Genomic DNA, 23610 nt, shown 5'->3' with positions numbered 1-23610 from the left:
TTAACGAAATTCTTGTAGTAAAAGCTAAGTCAATGAAGAACAAATAGAGATGAGGTCCCGGAGCCACCAAAGCAGTCTGCTTCCATAATGCCATAAAATATTCACAAGAGGAAAACATTAGAAATTGTTCTATCCTAAACTCCCATCTCTCACATCCATACCCACAGCCTCTGTCTTATACAGAGGTGGAAAGTAAGCTTAGAGAAGTAAAATAACACGCCAATGAAACTGGGTTATTATAAGAATATATGGCAAAATGGCCACACACTCTTTTTCGATGCAAATGAAGATGAACATAGGAAATGTTCCTCAAACTCACAATTAGCAGGGCACAGAAAACTAGGAGCTAAACTTTCAATTCCAGAGCTAAGATTACATATGTGGACCACTGCCATAGTTTTTGCTCAACAAAAAGAGGAAAATTGTTTAGTCCAAAAGACTGCTGGGAATAATGTATAATAACATATAAAATGTGTATGTGACATATGCATGCTTTTCATTGGTAAACTTTCGTCATGTGGTTACTAGGAGGAACAAGTCTGAAAACAAAACCCCTTTTTTTAATTAAAATAGGAAACTAAATTTAAAATAGATGTAAGACTGCATTTGACATATGGTACATTGTGAAACTAACTTTCTAAAATTTTTCACCACAACCAGAATTGTTACTTTTTAAAATTATCATAAGGTCTGTGCCAATATTTGAAAATCTGAATTTATCTTGTTTCTTTAAGAAATCAGCAGTTGTTGCTGCTTAATTTCTACCTGGAGTAATCTTTTACTAATTATCAATCAATAGCAACCAGCTGCAATGTCCTTCACGGAGCCTTATGACCAGTTCAGATGGGAAATAAGCAGGAGGAACAGATAAAGTATGACAATCAAAGATTGTTTTCATGTAAATGTCTCACAGGAAAAAAAAAAAAAAACCCTCCTAGATCAAAGTCTATGCTGCATTCAAAGCTAATCTTCCAAACTTCAAGCAGGTGGCATAGCAATATGCCGATAAAAGCACATATGGAAGAAGGCAAACTAAACCAAGGGAAGTAGCAAAAAATGTATAAGCTGATTTTTTTTTAAGGGTAGGAGGAGCCACCATATGGAATCAGTTTTCTTCATTCCTGGGTAATTTTTTAAAACAACGAATTAACTTTTTTTTTTTTTTAAGTGGGCAAACACAAAGGGTAAAATTTGTTAAGGGGCAAGGTACAAGGAGTGTGGGACGAGGATTCCTACCATCATCACAACCGGTTCATGATATTTCCTAACCTGTAGTATCGTCAAAAATTGGAAGAAAATTTCAGTTATGCTTTTTTGAAATCACTGTCTTCAACTAACATGAAAAAATAAAGTCAATGAAGCGGTCACCTACTTACTAGCTGCAATTTAGGATATCTGGGTCCATTAAGGGTGGTTCATCTTATTAATCAGTGCATAAACTACAAGACAACAAACCGAAGTGTGTTATTCAGAGCTCTTAAAATTTCAATTTTATACTGTCTGATTTTCAAATGAGGAAGATATTTACTGAACACACAGAAAGAAACAATTTCTCTTTTTTCTAAACCTAGATGAGAACAGAACTGTAAATTGGGAAAACAAACTTCACCTTTCGGTGTTTTCATAGCTCTGTGTGTGTGTGTGTGTGTGTGTGTGTGTGTGTGTGTTTTCATACTCCTTGTGCTGCTTAGAATAACTTGATAGCTCAATTTACTTATCAGATTCTTTTATTTTTAACATTTTATGTCTAATCAGATACTTTCAGCGAGGCTGCATATGGACTTTATTATCACATCTGTGCCATCTCACAACTAGAGAAGAGTGAACGGTCTCATTCTTCTTGTCATCAATATCATAATGTAGAGTTTAATTTAAAAAATGTAAATGTCTACATTAAATATAGCTTTTCTCGCTCATCTTTTTTATTTGGTTTCAAGCGTCTAACACGTTTATTCTTTTCCAGATTAAAACAAAAATTGCTCAAATGCTCATGCACATGACTAAGAGTTTCTGGAGATCAGCCAGTATCATTTACTCATTTCACAGATGGGAAAACTGAGGGCCAAAAAAAAAAAAAAAAAAAAAAAAAAAAAAAAGAAGCCACTTGCCTAAAGGAGAAGGACGTAAAATGAAATTCAGGTCACCAGTTTTATTTCTTCCTACTACACTACAGCATGTGATGTTTAGAATCTGAGCTAGGTCACGTTCAAGCATCCAGTGGTCACAAGCCAAAACTAACCTATGGTCCTACAGTATCCCCTGCTCTTTTAGAAAAACTAAAAATAACAGCCAGAACTAGGGCACCAGAATATACGAGCCCAAAACACAAGTAACTCATTCAAAAACTCTGCCTGGGTTTGGGGTTTTCTGTGTCCGAAATTGAGTCACAGTGATTGTGTGGGGGTTTTCTGCCAGACTTCCTAGAAAGCCCTACAGTGTTCTTTCCCCCTTCTTTGCCCTTCCCTAAGCTGACTTTTGATGCAGTCAAAATGATGCACAAATAAAATCAAGAGCAGCTTCTCTCTCCTCCTTGCGGGTGTTGGCCTGTCTCATTTACACTGTTGGCAGCCACCTGGTGGGGCTGTAATACATCATTTTTGAAGAGACAAATACTAGATGATTAATTGCCAGCCTGTTACCACAGACTTGGTCTCACAGCTTAAAATAGTTAATCTGTAGTGTTTTCAGATGAGAAGTTAAATGTCAACCCAGTTCCAGTAGCAAGTATAAACCTTTCCCGAGTTCTAAGTGCAAGTATAAATCTTTTTCCCTGTGAGAAACTGTTAGCCGGCAATAATCCAGCAATTCCTATTTACTTCTCAATTCTTCCATGAGCTTATTTCCCTGATAGTCCCACATGGCAAGTGAGTGACAAGAACGATTCAAGAGAGCTGAAGAGAGCTGCACGCCAGGGAAGCATGTCAGCTCAGCAACCCAGCCACTCCTCTGTCCTCAGGCCCCCTCCGTGCTTCCTGTCATTATGCGGCTACCCTCAAAGAGGGTAAAACCGGCAAGCAATCACAGAGGAGGAGGCAGCTAGCTTTCTTTAGTTCAGAGTCAGTAAGAGGTGATATTCTCTGTATCATTAATTAGGAAAGCAAACCTAAGTTCCAAGGTGAATTCCCAGAACCCCGAAAATATCCATTTTCTCTCTCTCTCTCACACACACACACACACACACACACACATACACACACACTACCCTTACCTTACCCCCTCACCTATCCACTCTAGCGCAAAAAAGGCAAAAAAAAAAAAAAAGTCCCTTCTATTGTGCTGTGCATGTGTAGGCTCCACGGACCCAAGCTGGGGCTTGAACTCACAACTCTGATCAAGATCTGATCTCACAACAAAGATCGAGAGATGACCGCTTCACCAACGGAGGCGGCCCAGGTACCCCAAAACAAATCTATTCTAAACTAAGTGCACTGATACTACTTTGGCTTATTCCTATCTTCCTCGGTCGTAGAATTAAGGACACTTTTGATTCCAGCTGAATTAATGTTCCCCTAACTAATCAAGTCATTCTTTGTGAAGAGAAGTTGCCTAGTGGTTAAATCATATTTTCTATGCCCAGAGGGAAATGGTAGCTGCCACTCCGAATCAAGATGATCCTTCTGGAGACCAGTACTCACCTGGTTTTATCCTTCCTCAGGGAACTGAAACTGACCTTACAGCGAGATATCATGACCTCCCACCCCACGCACAAGTGTCCTTCACAGGATCCACTCTTCTGGGGACCAAAGGTTCATCTCCCCCGACTCTGTGCTGGTGGTACTAACCGCAACAGAGAAGGCCATCAGAGACAGCTCAGACCTGGGATCAGACAGACCTGCATCTGAACGCTGGCCCTCTGTGAGAAGGACAGACTAACCTCTGTGTGTCTCATTTCCTCAGTGGTAAAAGTGGACACACACACACACACACCCTCAAATGGCTTCTTGCAACTTAAACGAAACAGTGCATGAGAAGGCACAGGCAGGCACTGGACACAGAGTGGCCCTCAGGAAGGCTCCTTTCCTCCTCCCCAGGTCAAGTTTTTGCCTATGGGCAGGAGGCTAGGTCAGAGATGCACTGAGAGGAGCTGGTAAGAGAAAGTGGAATTAGGAAATCGCCATCTCCTTAAGCTACTCAGGCCCCTCCCTTCCCAAAACACACCTTCTCAAATGTTTCTTTCCCATTGTTAAGGCACAGACTAAAACAGAAGAGAAAGCAATTAGGAAAATTATAGGAGGCAGTAGAGTCTGACGTCAGCTGAAGGGGAAAGTAGCCATTATGAAAGAGAAGAATTGAGTAAAATGTGATTTAGGAAAAAAATATGAAAGCCAGAGTTTTCATTAGCAAGCAAGGAAAGGAAAGAGAGACCTTCAGAAATCATAAAGAGGGGCGCCTGGGTGGCTCAGTGGGTTAAGCATCTGCATTGTTGCAACTTGTTACAATGTTATAGCCACCATTTCATGAGAACAGCCCAAAGGTGGGTGCTGCTGTCCAGTACTTAGTAGCCGCTTCGAAGAGATTATTCCCCGAGTTCCAGGCGCAGATCAGGGGACAGCAACTCTGCTTTGCTTACAACACTTAATTACCCTTTCCTCTCACACCCCTCCTCTCTGGTCGCCCTTGAAATCCACATCGCCTGACACTTTGGGGCTCTTTGTATCACAGTGGGAGGATTCTTAAGTCGGAGCAGAGGAAATCTCACTCAGCCCTCCTCCTTTTCCTGAAGTTTGCTTGCTCCCAGGAACCATCTGGAATCCGTCACCACAGCTGCATCTTAAAATAACTGGGGGTGGGGAAGGCAGGGGGCAGGGCGAATACTACATGGTCTGCGCTGACCCTCAGAAGATCTCACAGTGCAGTGAGACGAACCTGCACAAAAGAACAGCAAGAAGCTGGCAGGAAAGGGAGAAAGAGCATGGAGAAGTGCTTTGCGCGGGCCAGGGAGGAATCACCAGCCCCTACGTTTTACCAGCTGCGCGCAAAGACCATTTTATCAACCCTGGGGGCAATCCCCACCTATGGAAACGGAAGAGGGACTTCTTTGAATTCTGTTACTATTATTTATTCAAAATCACAATTCTAGATATACATCTAAAGCTGTGGTTCTTTATGGGGAGGAGGGGTGGTCGTGCCCCTGCAGGGAACAGGTCAGCATCGGGAGATATTTTTGGTTGTCACAAGTTGGGAGATGCTACTGGCATCTAGTGGGCAGAGGCTAAGAATGTTGCTAAGGGTCCTCTGATGCCCAGGACAGCACCTACATGACACAGGATTACCTGGCGGGAAATGTCAACAGTGCTAAGGCTCAGCAACCCTGATCTTGTGGAACCTGAGGAACTGACTTAGCTGTATTTATGAAACACAATGCAGGTTCTGGAATGCAAAGTTGGTTTTATTCTTTCTCACAGAACTGAAACTAGCCAGGCATTACAACCTTCTAAAATCTACCTCTGGTAAAATCTGCCTCAAGTGTCTTAGTTATTGTAACCATAAAATGTATTTGGCAATTAACCTTAGACATTTTCAAAATAATTTGTGAATGGTGGCTTTCTGGAAAAAAGAAGACATAAGCCTAAATAGGACCATTATGAAATGAAAATACTTTTCACATTCAAACGTTAATTTTTCAAACCTCACCCAAAAAAACGTCAATGTCTGCTCAGGATGACAACGGGATCTGCGGCAGATGCTAACTTACTCTGAAAGAAGGTAAATGTGTCTGTGATGAATTTTCCAAAACAGAGTAAGTTTAATGAGGAACATCTACTCTGTAGCCCCTTTATTCAAAATAAGCCTGATGCAGGGAAGAATACCATAAAGCTAACACATCCCATGTCCAGGACCTCAAAGCTCCTTCAAGAAGGGTAAAATGATTGGGCAACACACGGAAAAAGAACACAATGACATGCTGGACTTCATCAAAATTCAAAATGTTTGCATTTCAAAAGATAACCATCAAGAAAACCAAAAAACAAGTCATAAGACAAGAGAAAATATATGTGAATTATTTATGTAACCTGTATCCAGAATATATAAAGTACTCTTACAACTCATTAATGAGATGACAAAAAAAAAACCTATAGTGACATACTGCTTCATACCCACTAGACTGACAGTAATGGAAAAATACAGTAACAAGTGCTGTCGAAAAGGAGGAGAAACTGGAACCCCCATACATTGCTGATGAGAACGTGAAATGGTTCAGCCACTCTGGGAAATAGTTTGGCGGTTTCTTAAAATAGCATAGCAGTTTCTTTCGATCTCCATAACTGCATTACTCCTAAGAGCCAAAAAGTGGAAACAACTTAATGTCTATCAGCTGATGAAGGCATAAAGTGTGGTATGTCCATACAATGGAATATGAAGTATATGTTGTAATCGGATGAATCTCAAAAATGTTAAGAGAAGGCAAAGTCGAGAGACTACATATTACAGGATTCCTTTTAAATAAAATGCCCACAAAAGACAAATCTATAAAGTACATTTGTGGTTGCGTAGAACTGGGGGGTGGGAGTGGGGAATGACTGCAAATAGGCAGGGGACTTCCTTCCAGAATCACAGAAATGTTCTGCACCAAAACTATGTGGGTTTTAGGATATTTAAATGATATCCCAAAAAAGCTGTAAGAAAAAAAATCATGGAAGCTCAAAGATAATGTCCTTTTTTTACTGAGGAGGTAGGTAACTAAGGCACATGATGTTTTAGAGACTTAGAACAATGACAGCAAAGGTAAAAACACTATAACTTATTTGTGGGAAGAAAGTTAACTTGCTTAAAGTCAAAATAGCCAGGAAAAGGGTAGAACTCAGTGCTCAATTCACGAAGTCTTTCCCCCACACCCCCATAAAACCCCTGAACAACCTGAAAGGAATTCAGACAGAATGGTAATTTTCTTAGTTCAGCTGTTTATTACCAAATAATTACACATTTTCCTGCTCTGAGCATACAGATTTGGATTTTGATCGAAGGACGATAATACTTTTCCCCATCTTCACGCAGAACCGTTTTCAGGTCAGTGTGGAAAATTAAACCCTAAATAGGTGATTTGTTACTGAACCCACAACATGACACAGGCTGAGTTTCACAACTGTCCTCTTTGTCTTAAGCTCTGTCAGTCTTGCTTTCTGCATGAGTAATTATTAGAGATGTGTTTGCGGTTGGTTATCTATGTGCACAGGCTCCAACACAAATACAATGTCATGTCCAGATTATCATTTCTGCCAGACATATTCAAAACAATTTTCATACCTTAACCTTTTAAAAAATGGTCCTGTATCAGATTTCATTATTTAGGAAGCACCACTACTTGTTGAGGAATCACAGGGGACAAGCTGTTTAAACCAAACGACCACTGCACACTTCCTAGATGTTTTTACTTTTTGCTGCACAAAAACAAGCAGCTGAATGGCCCAGAAGCAAAGGTCTGGGTCTGGATACATTTAGACTCGTCCAGGACGGTACAACACTCTCTGTACCATAAATGGCTCCGTGCAACAGGGGATAATGCATAATTCAGTTCCGCTCATGTGTCTCCTCGGACTCCTCTCCCTCTTTATTGGAATGCCATTTATTGGAAAGGCAAACACCTTATGACCATTACCTCATCTACAGTAAGCTCACACAAAAAGTCAAACTCTCTACTCCACAAGGAACCAAACTAGGACACCCATAAAGGTGTATTATTTAACCTATGAAAGGTTCTACTCTACTAAGGTTCTAACTACCACAAAGGAAAAAGCGTACACTTAATGTAAGCATAAAAGTTCTCATGTTAGTAGTAAAATCTTTTATTGTAATTTTTCCTATCCCTACCTCCACCTTGGATACACACAGTTTTAGCTGCCAAGATACTTACGTCTCATGTATATAAAAGAACTAGAACTGAATCTTGGCTCCCCAGTGTTTATGGGCTGAACAACCTTGTAAAATCACAACTTGTTTGAGCTTGAATTTCTCTCTCTCTCACACACACATAAATACACACCTCCACACGCATGCCATGCTCACACTAGAAGGATAACATAGGCACATTTTGTAAGTTCTTTTGGGTCTGGAGAGAATATGAACTTGTATTTAATATTTTTCCTCCTTAGGCTGATGACTTAACATCTCTCTTTTAATCAAAATAAAAATCTTAAGGCCTCTTTTACTGTTAATTGAAAATTTTAAAATATATTAAGTATAATAGCTAAAAACAATCCTCTACCCCATACCAGTTGAAATCACTGCTTTAGTCAGACCACTTATGGTATCACTCACCGTCTGATGACAACCTTAAACCGTTCATGGAAGATCTTGTTAGCCCAATCATTCTTTCTTTGAAGAAAATAAAGCCTTAGAAATATACAATCAAATCAAAGGCAGAGCTATCCTACCACAACAAAATAAACAACTTAGCTTAAGCAAAAATTATATCTTATTACCAGAGTAAAAGAGTCCCCTCAGAATACTAAAGCAGCTAAAGAAAATGTAAATTTTTAAAAACCCAAGCTTTTATCCTCTTCCCTGCTGGACAATGTCGGTCAGCTAAGTTGGATGTATGAAAAGACCCCATTTTTTTTTTTTTAAGATTTTATTTATTTTGACAGAGAGAGAGACACAGGGAGAGAGGGACCACAAGGAGGGGGAGTAGGAGAAGCAGGCTTCCCGCTAAGCAGGGAGCCCAATGCGGGGCTCAAACCCAGGACCCTGGGATCATGACCTGAGCTGAAGGCAGATGCTTAATGACTAAGCAAGACCCTACCTTTAAAATAAGAATGTTCTCCTTAGTAAATTCCTTTAAGATCCTTTTGTGAGTATAGGGGTATAATAGGGCAAGAAATAAACGCCCAGTCTTGAAGAAGAATGAATGTTCCCCAAAGAAACAATGTCATAAGTGATGGCTGGCTTTGCCTATGGAATTCCCCAAAGCCTAGTTTACCCATCATACATAATTGAGCTATCCGGTTCTGCAGGTTTAAGGACTAAGGACCAGAAAGCACTATTTCCATGGTTAAGAGCATCTGAATTCCAAACAAAAAAGTCAAATTCTCTACTCCAAATGTGGACTGTCTTCTGCAACTTTAAAATGCAACATGGATGGATCTAGAAGCTATTATGCTAGTGGAAATTAGTCAGAGAAAGACAAATACCGTAAAATTTCACTTCTACATGGAATCTAAAAACAACAAAAACAGAAACAGGCTCATAAATATGAGAACAAACTGGTGGACACCAGAAGGGATGGTTTGGGGAGATAGGCAAAATAGGTGAAGATTAAGAAGCACAAACTTCCAGTTATAAAATAAGTCACAGGGATAAGAAAGTACAGCACAGAGAATATAGTCAGTAATATTGCAATAATTTTTTGCAGTGACAGATGATAACTACACTATTGTGGTGAGCATTTTATAATGTTTATCATTGTCAAATCACAAGGTCGTACTGAAACTAATATATGTCAACTATACTTCAATTAAAAAGAAATCCTCGGGGTGCCTGGGTGGCTCAGTCAAGCGTCTGCCTTCTGTTCTGGTCATGATCCCAGGGTCCTGCGTTCCAGCGGGAAGCCTGCTCCTCCCTCTCCCACTCCCCCTGCTTGTGTTCCCTCTCTCGATGTCTCTCTCTGTCATATAAATAAAATCTTAAAAAAAAAAAAAAAAAAGAAAGAAAGAAAGAAAGAAAGATCAATCAATCCTCAATCCTGGGAAAATCAAGATAGCTAATCATCCTAAAGGGAGACCCAGATCTCAGCTGGGCCTAAGTCTTCCCATCTAAAATGAGGGAAAGAATGCATTTTGTTTAAAAGCCACCATTTCACATCCCCCCTAGTCCAGGGAGGTTTCTCTAGGACCAGGTCCCTACTTAACTGCAAATCCTTGGGAAAGAAGCAGAAGAAAACAATGGCTCTGCTAATTTTCTATTTGCCAGGGGAGCTGTGGGAAGCAGGTGACCAGGACCTGAGGCCTGAGCCTTAGTTAAACCCCGGAAAAATGTAGAAAGTCCTATGTGGAATTGCTAAATTCAAATTAGTGAGAAATTTTAGCTCTGTTCCAAGTATTATTCTCCTAAGAAAGCAAATGACCACAGGCTAAATCCCATTATCCCTTCAGCCTTCAAAGAAAACCCCCATGGCTCAGCTGCTGGCCCTCTGGTGCCTTTCTTGTTTTCAGTTCCCCTTTCTTGAGTTAATTGAGAGCAGGACTGGTTAAAAGGCAGTTCCCAGAGCCAGACTGCCTGGGTTTTAAAACCTGGCTCAGCTATTTGGCCTTGAGCAAATTACTTAATTTCTCTATGCTGCAATTTCTTTGCAAAATGATTAGAATGATCATAACAATAGCATTAAAATGTTCTAACAGTTAAGCAGATTACTACACGCTTTGTACACATGCTCAGAACACAGGCTGTCAAACTTCTTTAAAAAAGGGCCCGATATATTTTAGGAAATATTTTAGGCTGTGGGCTATATGGTCTGTGGTGCAATTATTCAACTCTGCAAAGCAGCTACAGACAAAATGTAAATAAATGGACATGGCTGTGTGCCAATAAAACTTTATACAAAAACAGGACTAGGAACCAAAGACTGGAACCAGCCTGGAAGTGCTTCAATAGGTAAATAAACTGTGGTACATCCTTACTGTGGAATACTACTCAGCAGTCAAAAGGCATGAATTGACACGCACAATATACATGAACCTCCAGGGAATCATGCTGAGCAGAAAAACAAAAAACAGAAAAAACAATCCCCCAAAGTAATCTACTCTATGGTTCCAACTGTGTAGCATTTTTGAAATGACGACATTTTGGAAATGGAGGACAGATTAGTGGTTGCCAGGGGCTAGGGATAAAGACTGGGAACAGGACCTGGAAGAGAGGTGGGTGTGGTTATAAAAGAGCAATACAAGGGGATCCCTGTGGTATTCAGGATCTTGACTGCGGTGGCAGATACACAAACCACAGGTGACAAAATTGTGTAGAATACATACACACACACAAATGAGTAAAAGCCAAACTGGGGAAATCTGAGTAAGATTGGTGGACTGTACTAATGTCAACAAGCTGAATGTGATATTATATTACCAAAAAAGGGGGGGGCAGTTTTCAAAAAAAAATTCATTCACAAAAATTAAGAATGCCTGAGGTAAGAAGCGCTATATAATCTAGCATAAAAATAACATGGTAACATAGGATTTTATATCTAGAAGGGATGGTAGAGATGATCTTGAATAACTTTCTATTTTTAATGTTAATCCTGGATAGGAATGACTAAGATATAATATGCCTCTACTATGAGTACACTCAACTGAGAAAATAAAAATCCAGATACTGTTCAAAACTATCAGGCATACATAATGCTCTTTTTAAATAAAGGTCCTGAGGCGCCTGGGTGGCTCAGCAGGTTAAGCCTCTGCTTTCGGCTCAGGTTATGATCTCAGGGTCCTAGGATCAAGCCCAACATCGGGCTCTCCGCTCAGGGAGGAGCCTGCTTCCCCCCTCCTCTCTCTGCTTGTTTTTCTGCCTACTTGTGATCTCTGTCTAATAAATAAACAAAATCTTAAAAATAAAAATAAATAAATAAATATAGGTCCTCTAGACCAAGCTATTTATTCTTTACTCAGAATTAAGATTTCAAACCTCCTAAATAGAAATGCAAAACCCTCTACTTAAAACCTCCTACTTTAAAACCTTTACTCTTTTACGGGTCAATCTTCTCTGTCATTTCTTACACCAATGCCACCATCTTAAAGTTAAATAGTTCTGATTGCTAAGGAATTCCAACACACTGCACTCCCGTATCCGTGCATACAAATCCTGAAGCGAACATATGCTCCAACACTTAGTACTTGATCACTTTGGCCAAGTCACCTGGTATTTCCAAGCCACGATTTCTTCATTTAGAAAATGGAGATAATCTGACTTCATGACTTCACAGGGATATAAGAACCAAATTAAAAGACATAAGAACACGTCTGAGAAGAGTACTGATATACACACAAATGTTTGCTATGGTTTTAAGATCTCCAAATTTCCACATTTTGCTAAAAGCAAGAATTTTGCTCCAAATGTTCAGATGTAAAACCTGAGTGCCTTACAGTTGCTGAGTTGGCATTACACATCTCAACAACATCAAGCAAGTCTCCAGGGACTTTCCTATCTAAAGCTCCTTCTAAGAGTAGAAAAAGGTATTGAAATTAAACTCTATTAAAAATAAAAAGAGTTACCGTAAGATTCAGTAATTCCACTACTGGATATTTAACAAAAGAAAACAAAAAGCCTCGTTCAGAAAGATACAGGCACCCGTGTTTATTGTAGCATTATTAACAACAGCCAAACTATGGAAGCAGACCAAGTGTGCACTGATAGATGAATGGATAAAGAAGTGAATATATATGCAATGGAATATTATTTGTCCATTAAAAAAAGAATGAAATCTTGTCATTTGTGACAATATGGATGGATCTAGAGGGTATAATACCCAGCGAAATAAGTCAAAAAGGACAAAAATACCATATGATTTCATTCACATGTGGAATTTAAGAAACAAAACGATGAAGAAAAAAGACAAACCCAAAAATACTCTTAACTATGGAGAACAGATGGTTACTAGAGGGGAAGTATGTGAGGAGATGGGTCACACAGGTGAAGGGGATTAAGAGTACACTTAATTTTTTTTTAAGATTTTATTTATTATTTATTTATTTAGAGAGAATGTTTCCGCACAAGAAGGGGGAGAGCAGAGGGAGAGAGAAAATCCTCAAGCAGAATCCGCGCTAGCCCCAGGCAGGGCTCGATCTCACGACCCTGTGATCATGACCTGAGCCAAAATCAAGAGACAGACACTTAACCGACTGAGCCATCCAGGTGTCCCAAGAGTACATTTACCTTCATGAGTGCTGAGTAATGTATAGAATCATTAATTCACTATGCTGTATACCTGAAACCAATCTAAATACTGTATATTAACTATACTGGAGTTAAATAAAAAATAAAAGTTCCTTCTATGAAAGTAGTGTAAAATGTTAAAACTTAGGTATTCACATTTTAATATATGAACAAGTAGCGCACATGCTCTCTCTTAAGGAACAGCACCTTGTCATTTTAGTGCAGTAACTGGCACAGAGACCAGCTCTGTGCTTAATATCAGAATATACTTTCCCAGAATGAAAGAAAAATCTTCATATGCATATATTTGAGGTGGAAAGAGGTCTGGCCTGGAGTACATACACTTGCTCTCATACCTGAGGTCCTCAAGTGTCCTGAGCCTTCATTTCCCTTTCAAAGTCTACAATGTAAGTCTGAAATGCCCTTTATCTGATGTCGGACCCACTCAAAATACTGAAAATAAGGCCTTTGAGTGACACAATGAAAAAGTTTTTCAGAAAATCCATGCATGCACTTTATCCACAGCAGAGGCCTATTCGCTTTTATTTCACGTGTATTTACAACAAACTTATTTGATTATGAAATATCTCCCACTGGATAAAAGCGGTAAAACAGATGAGATGTTGAAAGAAACTGGAGAAACCCCAAAGTTCCTCTTCCTGATGAAAGAAGTGAAACCAAACCTTCCCCAAAAAGATCAGATTCAATCCAAAATCATACTGTGGCCTAATACAATGGAACACTTGACAAACATCATTCATTATGCTCATCTTTATCTCTTACATCAAAATTAGACTCAATTCATGATTAATTTGAGGCAATCCTTAATTATAATAAAACAGAATCGGTGCTCAGCGAATACTGCTGTCTAGTGTTACCCACCCTTTCCCTATCAAAAACCTGGGAAGAGAAGATAAAGCCCTCTGTTCGAGTTCCCTTCTCCTTACAAGTACTGTCTTTACGAACTGCTCTTATTCCTTCCCTACACAGCATTAATGGAATCACAAAGGAAAGGCCACCTAATTTTAATCAACACAAAAGTTGACTAAGAGGGATTTTACATATAGAAAAAAAAGTGGATTATTTTACAGAATTAATTTTACCCCTAAGGATGCCAATGTACTTTAAAGAAATACAGTGTTACTATTTGCCAACTATAGGTCATCAGCTCTTTCAATGAAGTGACCACGTCTGCCAATTCTGATCCTTAAAGTGCACAGAGGAGTACCATAGCCATCAGAATACTTACCAAAATTTCTGAGACTGGCTTTGAAAGGCCTTTATATATCAGTAATGGATATCTAAATACATGTAATTATTTTATAAAGTTAAATACACCGAGAAACTTAAGAATCTTGAGCAAATTTTACGTTCACTAGAGGCAAAGTATGATGGAAAGCATATTTGATCATAAATTATGTAATACTAAAGGAAAAATATCAGGATAAAAATTATACACAGGGCACCTGGCTGGCTCAGTCAGTTAAGAGTTTGACTCTTGGGCGCCTGGGTGGCTCAGTGGTTAAAGCCTCTGCCTTCAGCTCGGGTCGTGATCTCAGGGTCCTAGGATCGAGTCCCGCATCGGGCTCTCTGCTCAGCAGGGAGCCTGCCTCCTCCTGTCTCTCTCTGCCTGCCTCTCTGCCTACTTGTGATCTGTTAAATAAATGAAAAAAAGAAAAAAAGAGTTTGACTCTTGATTTCAGCTCAGGTCATGATCTCAGGGTGGTGAGATCAAGCCCCTCCACTCTCAGGGCTCTGTGCTGACTGTGGAGCCTGCTTAGGATTCTCTCTCTCCCACTGCCCTATGCATGTGCATCCTCTCTCTCTCTCTCTCAATAAATGAATAAATAAATAAATATATGTATATATACACACACAAAAATATTGTATGTAAAATATAATTATATAAATTGTTATATATTTTATAAATGTGTTAATTATGTTTATATTTATATATTTAAAAACAAAAATATTTAAAATTTTTAACATACAAAATGTAAAAACAAAGTATAAAACATAAAATTATATATAAAATGGGCTAAAATTATGTATGAAATGTAATTATAATTTTTTAACATAAGCATGGGAAAAAAGACTAGAAGGAAATGCACAGAAATGTTAACAGTATTTGTGTTTGGGTGATGAGACAGACCATAGCTGACATTCTCTTTTCTGGTTATGCTAAATGTAAATGCTTTTACAATGAAACAACCTTTTAAAAAGAAAAGAAAGGGAATAAATGGGAAGGAGCACTACTAAGGGGTAAGGAAATGGCAGAGAGCAGTTACTTCATGTACTAAGTGCTATAATTAGATTTCTACCCTGGCAAAGAACTTTTTAAGTGGTCATAGGTGATAACTAAGTTTACAGAATATCTGTGTTGGAGGACGTCCTGCCTGTCACTCGACAGGTACAGAAAAAAATATATATAGCCACGTGACGCTTTACAGTTTACGAAATGCTTTCAAAATGTCACCTGTCCTTCAAATAATCCTGTGAGATGGGCTCATATGCCCCATTTTTAGGGGACCAGGACACTGGGCGTTAGAGAGATAATGTGCTTTAAAAACAATGACTACCATTTATCAAATCTATGCCAGCCTCTGAGTTAAGCACAATGCTTTGAACATCACCTTCTTACAGATAAGAAAACCGCAGGGTGGAGGTTAAGTGCGCTCACTCTCACGCAGCTGAGAGTCACTGCTCTGACTCGCAGCCCCGCACTTAAAACAGGTGTCTTGGGTTACAATCAACTTCACAGAATCCTTTACTCAAAGAGCTGAGCCCGGGACCCAGTCCCGTGCTGTCTATAACACTGGCCTCGCCTAAGTTTTAAGAGTTCTTTAGTTTGACAGCGAAGGTCCAGAAGCCAACAAACTAGGCCCAGGAACACCCAAAAGCTAACGCTGCCGAAAAGCCTACGCCTCAGGAGGAAGCACGGCAGACAACAACTGCAGTGGAAGACACAAGGTTAAATCATATACATCAAGCGGGGGGCCAAGAGGAAACCTACTCTCCACCTCGGGGGCAGGGACGGCAACAAGCATCCCCGTTTCTGCACCTTACACCCGAGTAACTCGGTACAATTTCCAGGGCGCCCTTCGGTTCAGCTCAAAGGAGCCCGCAACGACCCGTGGGCTGGGCGGGGCAGGGATGAGTCCCACTTTGCAGAAAAAGCCGGAAGAAAAGCAACAGCGCGCTGGGCCGGCAGACAAGCGATGAGTGTGAGAGCCAGGGGAAGGCAGATGCGGGGCCTGGACACCCGCACCGGGTCGAAGCGGCACCCAAGAAGCCGCGAGCCTCGGCGCAGTGAAGGAAAAGCCCCGGGCCCGCGGCGACAAAGGCCGACAGGGAGACCGCGGTTCTGAGGCCGGAGCCCGCCGAGACTGGGGTGACTTGGACGTCGACCCAGGAGCCCCGCTACTCACGCTGGACCAGCCGGTCTCCGGAGAAGGTGGAGGAGCAGCTGGTGACAACCGCACAGGGGACGCCCGCAGCCATAGCTGCGCTCGCGAGCCAATGGCGTCCGAGAGCCGCTTCCGCCTTGGGCCATACCACGGCCGCCGGCGCGCGGGGGAGACGCGCAAAAAAGGGCGCGTCGACGGAAGGAACCGGCTGCTCTGACTCCTCCCTCACCCCCTCTTCCGCTCCCGGCGTAGAACAGGCTGGGCTGCGCGTGGAGTTGCCATGGGGACGGGCGCTCCAGGCACCCGGCTTCGGCGCTCGGAGACCGCTCCTCCTCGGAAAGGTGGTACTCCCCGGCCCTAGCCATGGCACAGGAGACTGAGAACTACGACCCCATCGGAACCATCCTAATCCAGGTGGGAAACGGGCCCTTCCGCGCCCTGCCCCAGCTAAGACACTTCCGCGCGAGGCCCAGCCGCGCCGATCCACTGGCGCCCACCCTCTAGGAGTACCGTCCCCAGACTGCCTCCTGCGTGCAGAGGGCACGGCCCCTCGGAGAACTCCCAAATATGCCCACCTAGACCTCCGCTGCGAGCCTAACACGCCCCACCCCGTACCTTACCCTGACGTTTCGCTCCAGAAGCTCGACCATTCTGCCTCTGGCAAAACTCCAAAACCATACACCTCACCCCAGAACCTTAACTTCCGAAAATCCATCTTACACTGAGGCACTGTTTTAAAATGTTAGTTCTGAAAAATTGGAACCCGTGATATGGGGCAAATACAAGTCAGACACTTTGGGGAGATGATAAGAAATCTGGAAAGAAGTTGAAATAGGTAAACCACTTTTCTTAGGCACCTAAATTTTTTGGATCTGAAAGTACCTTGCAAATAAGTCTTGGGGATGTAATATACAACATGGGGACTGTAGTTAATAACACTGAACTGTTACATTTGAAAGTTGCTTAAAGAATTCATCTTAAAAGTACTCATCATAAAAAAATTATAACTGATTATGGATGTTAACTAAACTTGTGATCATTTTTGCTGTTTATACAAATATTGATTATGCTGTATACCTGAAATATAATGTTATATGTTGATTATATCTCAAAAAAATAAATGAATTAAAAGCCCCTGGCTTGGGAACACACAAAGAAAAATATAATAAAGATAACTTGGATTGCCTAGCAAGTTAAATAAAGTTTTGAATATATAAACGTGCCACACACACACACAAAAAAAAACCCTCCTGGAAATGACTCTTTCTAACCTAAGGGGGGAAATATAAAAAAAAAAAAGTCTTAACTTCTGTAGTATAACTCAGTTTGTGATAATTATACTCATATTTTTCCCATAAAAATTTTGTTCTTTCATATTTATGTATGGTAGTTTTAAAACATTTCTGCATAAATCATCACTTTTAACTGGTATTTAGCTCCATTTGTCAGGTCTTGAAGTAATTTGCCTAAATTCACTCTATTTGGACTCTCACTCGGATCTGCAGTGGATTTTCCTGCCAGGATGTTGGTCTCTTACCTCTCATCTAGGAGAGACTGCCTTAAATGCATCTTTTTCAAAATATAAACCCTTAAACTCACCAGTTTCATAGAGTTCCCCATTATGAATAATACCCAAATCTTCTTACCTCGCATTCTGTTATCATCTGCCACTAGCACCCTAGATGAATTTAGCAAACTGCAAAGTCTGAGGGAACATTCCCCACAAAACTGCCCTCATTTCTACTCCAGCCTAAGTTCAGAAGTCCCCAGAGTCAAGCTCACTTCAGGCCTGCTATCTACAAATTTGGGGGCCCCTGACCACCTTCACACTGGCTAATTTCTAGAGAACACAGAATTCAGGAAAGTGCTATGCTTATAATTACAGTGTTATAACACTGAACGGATACAAATTAAAGCCAGCCAAGGAAAGGCATGCATAGCACAGCATCCAAGAGGGATCCAAATGGAGCTTCCAGTCATCCTCTCCCTGTAGAGTCATGGATGGCTTTATCTCCTCCCAGCCATGATGTGTAACAATATACCCAGAATATTGCCAATTAGGGAAGCTCACCTAAGACTTTGATGTCCAGAGTTTTTACTGGGACTTAATCACACACTGTCCGAGTTCTGACCTTTCATCTGGAGCCCTTCCCAGAGGTCACACTAATGCCTTTAGACTCCAGTTCCTCTAGAGGTTGGAACAGATACCATGTGGCTCAAAGCCCCCAGCATAAATCACATTGTTAAATTATCTGGTGACCAAAGCCCCCAAGCAAAGACACTTATCAAGCAGGACTCTCCAGGGCCCTAGAGATCACCTCCCAGTATCCAACGGCAAAGGTCAGAACTCTCATTGGGAAAAGCTGATTCTTTACTACATATACCCCCTCTAAATGCAGGGCCCGTGTTTACAGGCTCCAAACAATTGGAACACTAATAGAGACTCCTACCCAGAAACAGCCAGTTTCCCCCCACGGTACACTTTGTGTTGACTATAAGAACAATTAGGTTATTCGTTAGTTTTCTCTCATTTTCTCCAGACCTGGAACATCTCTAAAAAATAGATCAGAATCCAGGGAGAATTCTCTCACCTAATTTCACGCTTTCCCTTAGGAGAATTCTTTTCCCAGGGCTTCTCCCCTTGTGGTTTGGAATAGTGTAGAATAGGGGATCGGCTGAAAAGCCAAAAGCCTTTTCACTTCAGAGTAGGATCCAGAGGTAGCTATTCGGTCAGCCTAGGATACAACATTACAGGGTCAGTATCTGTCGTCATCGGATTATAAAACAGAGCAGGAGAGCTAAGAACAGTCACATCCATGTTGCTCAGTACGTCTGTCTGCTGAAAAGGGTTATTCTGGACAGAGTAAGTGGAAGGCAGTGTAGAGAGAGCAAGCCTGCGTGTTACCCTGATTACTGAGGCTGGTCTCTGGACTCAGTAGAACATTCTCCCCGGTAATATGGAGAATATACATAACAAGGAAATAAGGAAGCCTTTCCCTACTTTCTCACCAAGTCCGGAGCATCTCTGACATACAGCACTACTCTAGGGCGCACAGCACGGATTCCACTTCTACCTGGAGCGATGATTTGTGTCCTTCAAACAGGCTAACAATAAGCAGTACCTCTAGAGGGAAGCACTTTGTGAGGTGTCAGAATACTGAGGACTGACCTTGGCAATGACCTTCTTCCAGGTGGATAAGTTTAGGCTAATCATTTCACCTCTCTGGGCCTAAGTGTTCTCTTCTGTAGGATACCTAGCGTGAATTAGATCTACCTCTGACTCTAAATTGACCCAATTTACCAAAGCTACAAAAATTTCTTTTTATCACAAAGTGGTCTTCCTTAATTATCAGCCTAGGCAATCAAATTGTTTCTATCAATTTATATATGTTTGATATATATATATATAAATTATAATAATATAATAATAATATATCATAAATTTATATGTATAGAATATATATATACACATACACACAAAGGTGCGAGAAAACAGAGGCACTTCAAATCGCTACCTGCTTCACCTTAAATGGGTATATCAGGCCTGTGTTTCAATCAGATACATTAAACAACTTTTTAGACCAGTGATTCCCAAAGAGTGGCCCCAGGACCAGTATCTTCAGCACTGGCTGAGAACTTGTGAGAAACACAAATTCTCAGACCTCATTCTAAACCTATTAAATCAGGAGTTCCGGGGGTACCCTTGCAGTTAACTGTGATGCATGCCCAATTCTGAGACCTTCTACCTTAGATAGTATTGTAAAAATATAAACTGTAATATAATTTCCAAGAAAAATCCCAATAATCAAAGCGAACAGTATTTGCTGGGTATTGTGCACAGTTCTAAGTGTTGTACATATTTTAATGCATTTAACCCCCTACAACAAAGCTATCCGATAAGGACTATTATTATTTCACATTATGGAAAAAAAAATCAAAGATGAGTATTGCGGGCAGACCCCTATACATAGAAAAATGCAAATGATCTCAAACCCTTTCAATCTATCAACCAGTTAAAAAAGAAATTCTTAAAAAAAAATTCTTCCCTTGGCCCTTTTGCTCCTCTCAATGTTTAAATCCTGCCTTTTCCACTGAATTTTCACCAACCTTTAGCTTTGTATAATTATAAATACATGTTTGTATATTTGTAGATATTATGCACATACTGGTTAGTGGTTAGGCATGAAGGCTTTGGATTTAGACTGCCCGGATTTGAAGAGTTCCTCAATTAACCAGCTAACTTACCTGGCACAGAGTACTTCACCACTTTAAACCTTGGATTCCCTCAAGTAAAAATAAAGATGATAATATGAAGTCCCCCGTAGGAGTCTTGTAAGGATTAAAATATTGGGTAACATATAACGTGTAACACTCAATAGATGGGAGTTGTTATTAGATCTGGTCTCTTGCCTTTAAATATTACTTAGTTTTCTGTTCATTTCTAAGTTTTTTTAAGAGGAGCCTGCTTTTTACTGGAAGATAAGGAAAAAATTAATTTTAGCCTGTCTTTTTAACCAGGCGTACTCCATTCTTAACTAAAACTTCTTGGGTGATGCTATAGGGCAAATGAGGTATGCCTCGTTTCCCTGTTACACCTGGATCTTTCGGAGATCCCATTTTACCTAGCACAGAATTAGGTCCATTGATCCTGAATGACTGGATAATGATCTCCTCATTAATTCATTCTCCAGGAATGTACATCCCCTTTAAAACTGAAGGGAGCTGCACTAACACACACTATTATTTAGAAAGCACAATAGGTGATACAAACTGATAATAAAATATTTTGATAAAATATCTAAAATACTTGAGAAAAAAATATTTAAATACAGATAGTCAGTGTTCTAATTATAAACTCATTGTGTGACTTGTTATGAAAACATGCACTTTGTATGTCTGGATTTCCTAGGACATACAAACATTGAATATTCTGTCCCACTTTCTGATCCCATCCCAATGCCCATGTTTTCATTTTTGATTCAGGACACGTGATTGCTATCTCCACACAGAGTTCTACTAGGCAGCCTTTTGTTAACTATTTAACTTTTTTCACTTTTAATTCTGTCATTCAAACCTTTTATGGTTTCAGGTGGATCTTTCCTCGACTGATCAGAACAGTGGGGTTCTAACTATAGTGATGATAATCACTGTTATAATTGAAACAGTAGTCCACTTTATTGACAGTGAGACACTCTGCAGTAACTCTGCTAGGCAGGTGTCATATTTAGCCCCAGTTTACAGAAGAAGAAACTAAGGTACAAAAAGCTGAAGTAACTTGCCCAAGAGGAGAGAGAAACAGGTCATGGCATGTTTGTAAAACAGTCTTGAAGAAGTGGGATTGTGTGTCCGGGAGGTTTCCTTGGTGCTTTCTTTTATTGATAACTCTTACAAGCTTTCTGTTTCGACTTTATTAATGATCATGTGATATCTTTTTATCACATCTTTTAAAATGCTTACTTGACCCAACTCTTAAACAAATGTTTGTGCAACAAAGATAATCTAGTTGCAACCAAAATTAGCTTTTTAATTATTATTGGAAATCCTGTTTTATGTTAACACCAACTTTGGCAATATTGGAACTAATTAACAGCTTGGTATCATCGCTATCTTTCTTATCTACTCCTCCATCTGGTTTGCCAGGAACACATAAAAAATGAAGGCGCAAGTGGGCAAAGTGTGATGAGAATGAGTCAGCCAAACTCTATCTTTAGCAGAGATGGATAAAATACAATTATGGAACTTCTTTTGACAACATGGAATCTGGTTGCCTGGCTAGACTTCTAAATTCTAGAGCAAATCTTCACTGCATTAAATCTTTCAAAGCCCTCTCATTAAGCAGCCTTGTCCCCACACTGTCCTCCAAGTAGGAAATATATGGAAAGCAGTGCATTTGATAATCATAGAGATAATGGGGAACACGTAACATTTCAATATGGTAGACAGGATCCATTTGAAGAAAGAACAGAGATTTGTTCCTACCCAAGTCTGGTGACACATTTCCTACAGTACTTGTCTCTATTGTAATTACTATACAAACAGATGGGTGGTTATTGAGAGAAGAGAAGAAAATATCTGGCAAGAAAATGAAAAACTCTTGAGGAAGAGGAAGAGAGCAATTCAAATCAATGAACATTTATTAAGTGCCAGTTATGAACAAGGAGTTTCACTGGGCTTGACAATTCAGAGGAAGAGCATTAACATTTGTTCAGTGCCCTCCTACGTGGCTGGCCCTGTATGAAATTCTCTCTGCACTTGAACTCATTTTATTCTGGCCGCTATTCCAACAGGTAGCTGTTTAGCCCCCTTTCAAGAAAGCACCAAAGTCTCTCAAACCCTAAGTAAATGTGTCAGGCTCCATAAAGGAGGAAATAGGATTCGAGTTCATATCTGCCTGGTTCCAAAGCCTACATTCATTCATTTCCACACACATATTGCCTTATTTTTACTCAACAATTTAATGAGGTAGAATAACTCTTTTTATTTTTCCCCATGGTAAAGAAATCAGAGAAAACATGTGTGGACATCATGCGACCAGCCATAGAGTAAGGAATTATGTCCATTTGCCTTTTACTGGGCCCTCACTATGTACTAGACTTGTTACATATTATCTCATGACTCTGGGTAGAAGTGTAATTGCCCACACAGGGCAGATAAAGAAAGCAGCCCTTTGGTTCCATGATAAATAATCCAGGACAGTTTCACTCCCCCAGCTGTTGACAGGCATAAATACAGAATGATACGTGAAGTTACAAATACCACAAATAATAGAGCTACAAGAAGGAAATGTAGTGCATTCTAAGGAAGAACCAAGAAATGTGGGTCTGGAAAGTGGCCCTTGCCTTGAACCGCCTCTTTGTACTTCGCAAATGCCTTTAGACAATAGATGGTAAATCAGCTTGTAGCAGTAACTTGGACAAAACAATGGAAAGAAGTACATCTTCATCCTTAGTGCCTACAAGCAAGCAGTAGGTGTGTTCCGATTTCAATCTGTGAGCCCTGAAAGCTTTCCATGACAATTTGTGCAGAGCACAAACGACCAGATGTGTCTACCAGACTGTGATGCCCATCAGTGAAGAGATGCAAATTCTGATCTTTTGAATACTTGGCTTCATGGGAATTTTCCAAAGTAATCGATAACACAGGCCGGATCAACATTTGTGTGTCCAGTTATGCTAACAGAGGAAAGGTAACTGTTTCAAAATGCCTTTAGCAACCCAGTCTGCAGATAGTTATTGGTGTGACTATTGATGAAACAGGTGTTGGGTTCATAAATTTGCATAACAAAATGTTTTTCTTGTGGCAGCAACCCATACAATAATTGGTGCCATCTGTATTTATCTATTGA

The 23610-nt window shown here is 40.3% G+C and overlaps 2 protein-coding genes across 2 annotated transcripts in view; one reads left to right on the top strand and one right to left on the bottom strand.

Moving 5' to 3' along the window:
* AAGAB (alpha and gamma adaptin binding protein) overlaps positions 1–16395 on the bottom strand; it is a 49339-nt gene extending 32944 nt beyond the window's left edge. The window contains exon 1 of the mRNA XM_032864630.1: positions 16287–16395. Coding sequence (XP_032720521.1) covers positions 16287–16359 — 73 coding nt within the window. The 5' untranslated portion in view covers positions 16360–16395. The remainder of the gene's footprint in view (positions 1–16286) is intronic.
* Positions 16396–16451: 56 nt separating this feature from the next.
* The window catches only part of IQCH (IQ motif containing H), a 186976-nt gene continuing 179817 nt past the window's right edge, over positions 16452–23610 (top strand). The window contains exon 1 of the mRNA XM_032864629.1: positions 16452–16679. Coding sequence (XP_032720520.1) covers positions 16629–16679 — 51 coding nt within the window. The 5' untranslated portion in view covers positions 16452–16628. The remainder of the gene's footprint in view (positions 16680–23610) is intronic.

The sequence above is a fragment of the Lontra canadensis genome, unplaced genomic scaffold (genome assembly GCF_010015895.1).
Source record: "Lontra canadensis isolate GAN:19392208 unplaced genomic scaffold, GSC_riverotter_1.0 scaffold28, whole genome shotgun sequence".
Taxonomy (NCBI): domain Eukaryota; kingdom Metazoa; phylum Chordata; class Mammalia; order Carnivora; family Mustelidae; genus Lontra; species Lontra canadensis.
This window is presented reverse-complemented; position numbering and strand designations above follow the sequence as displayed.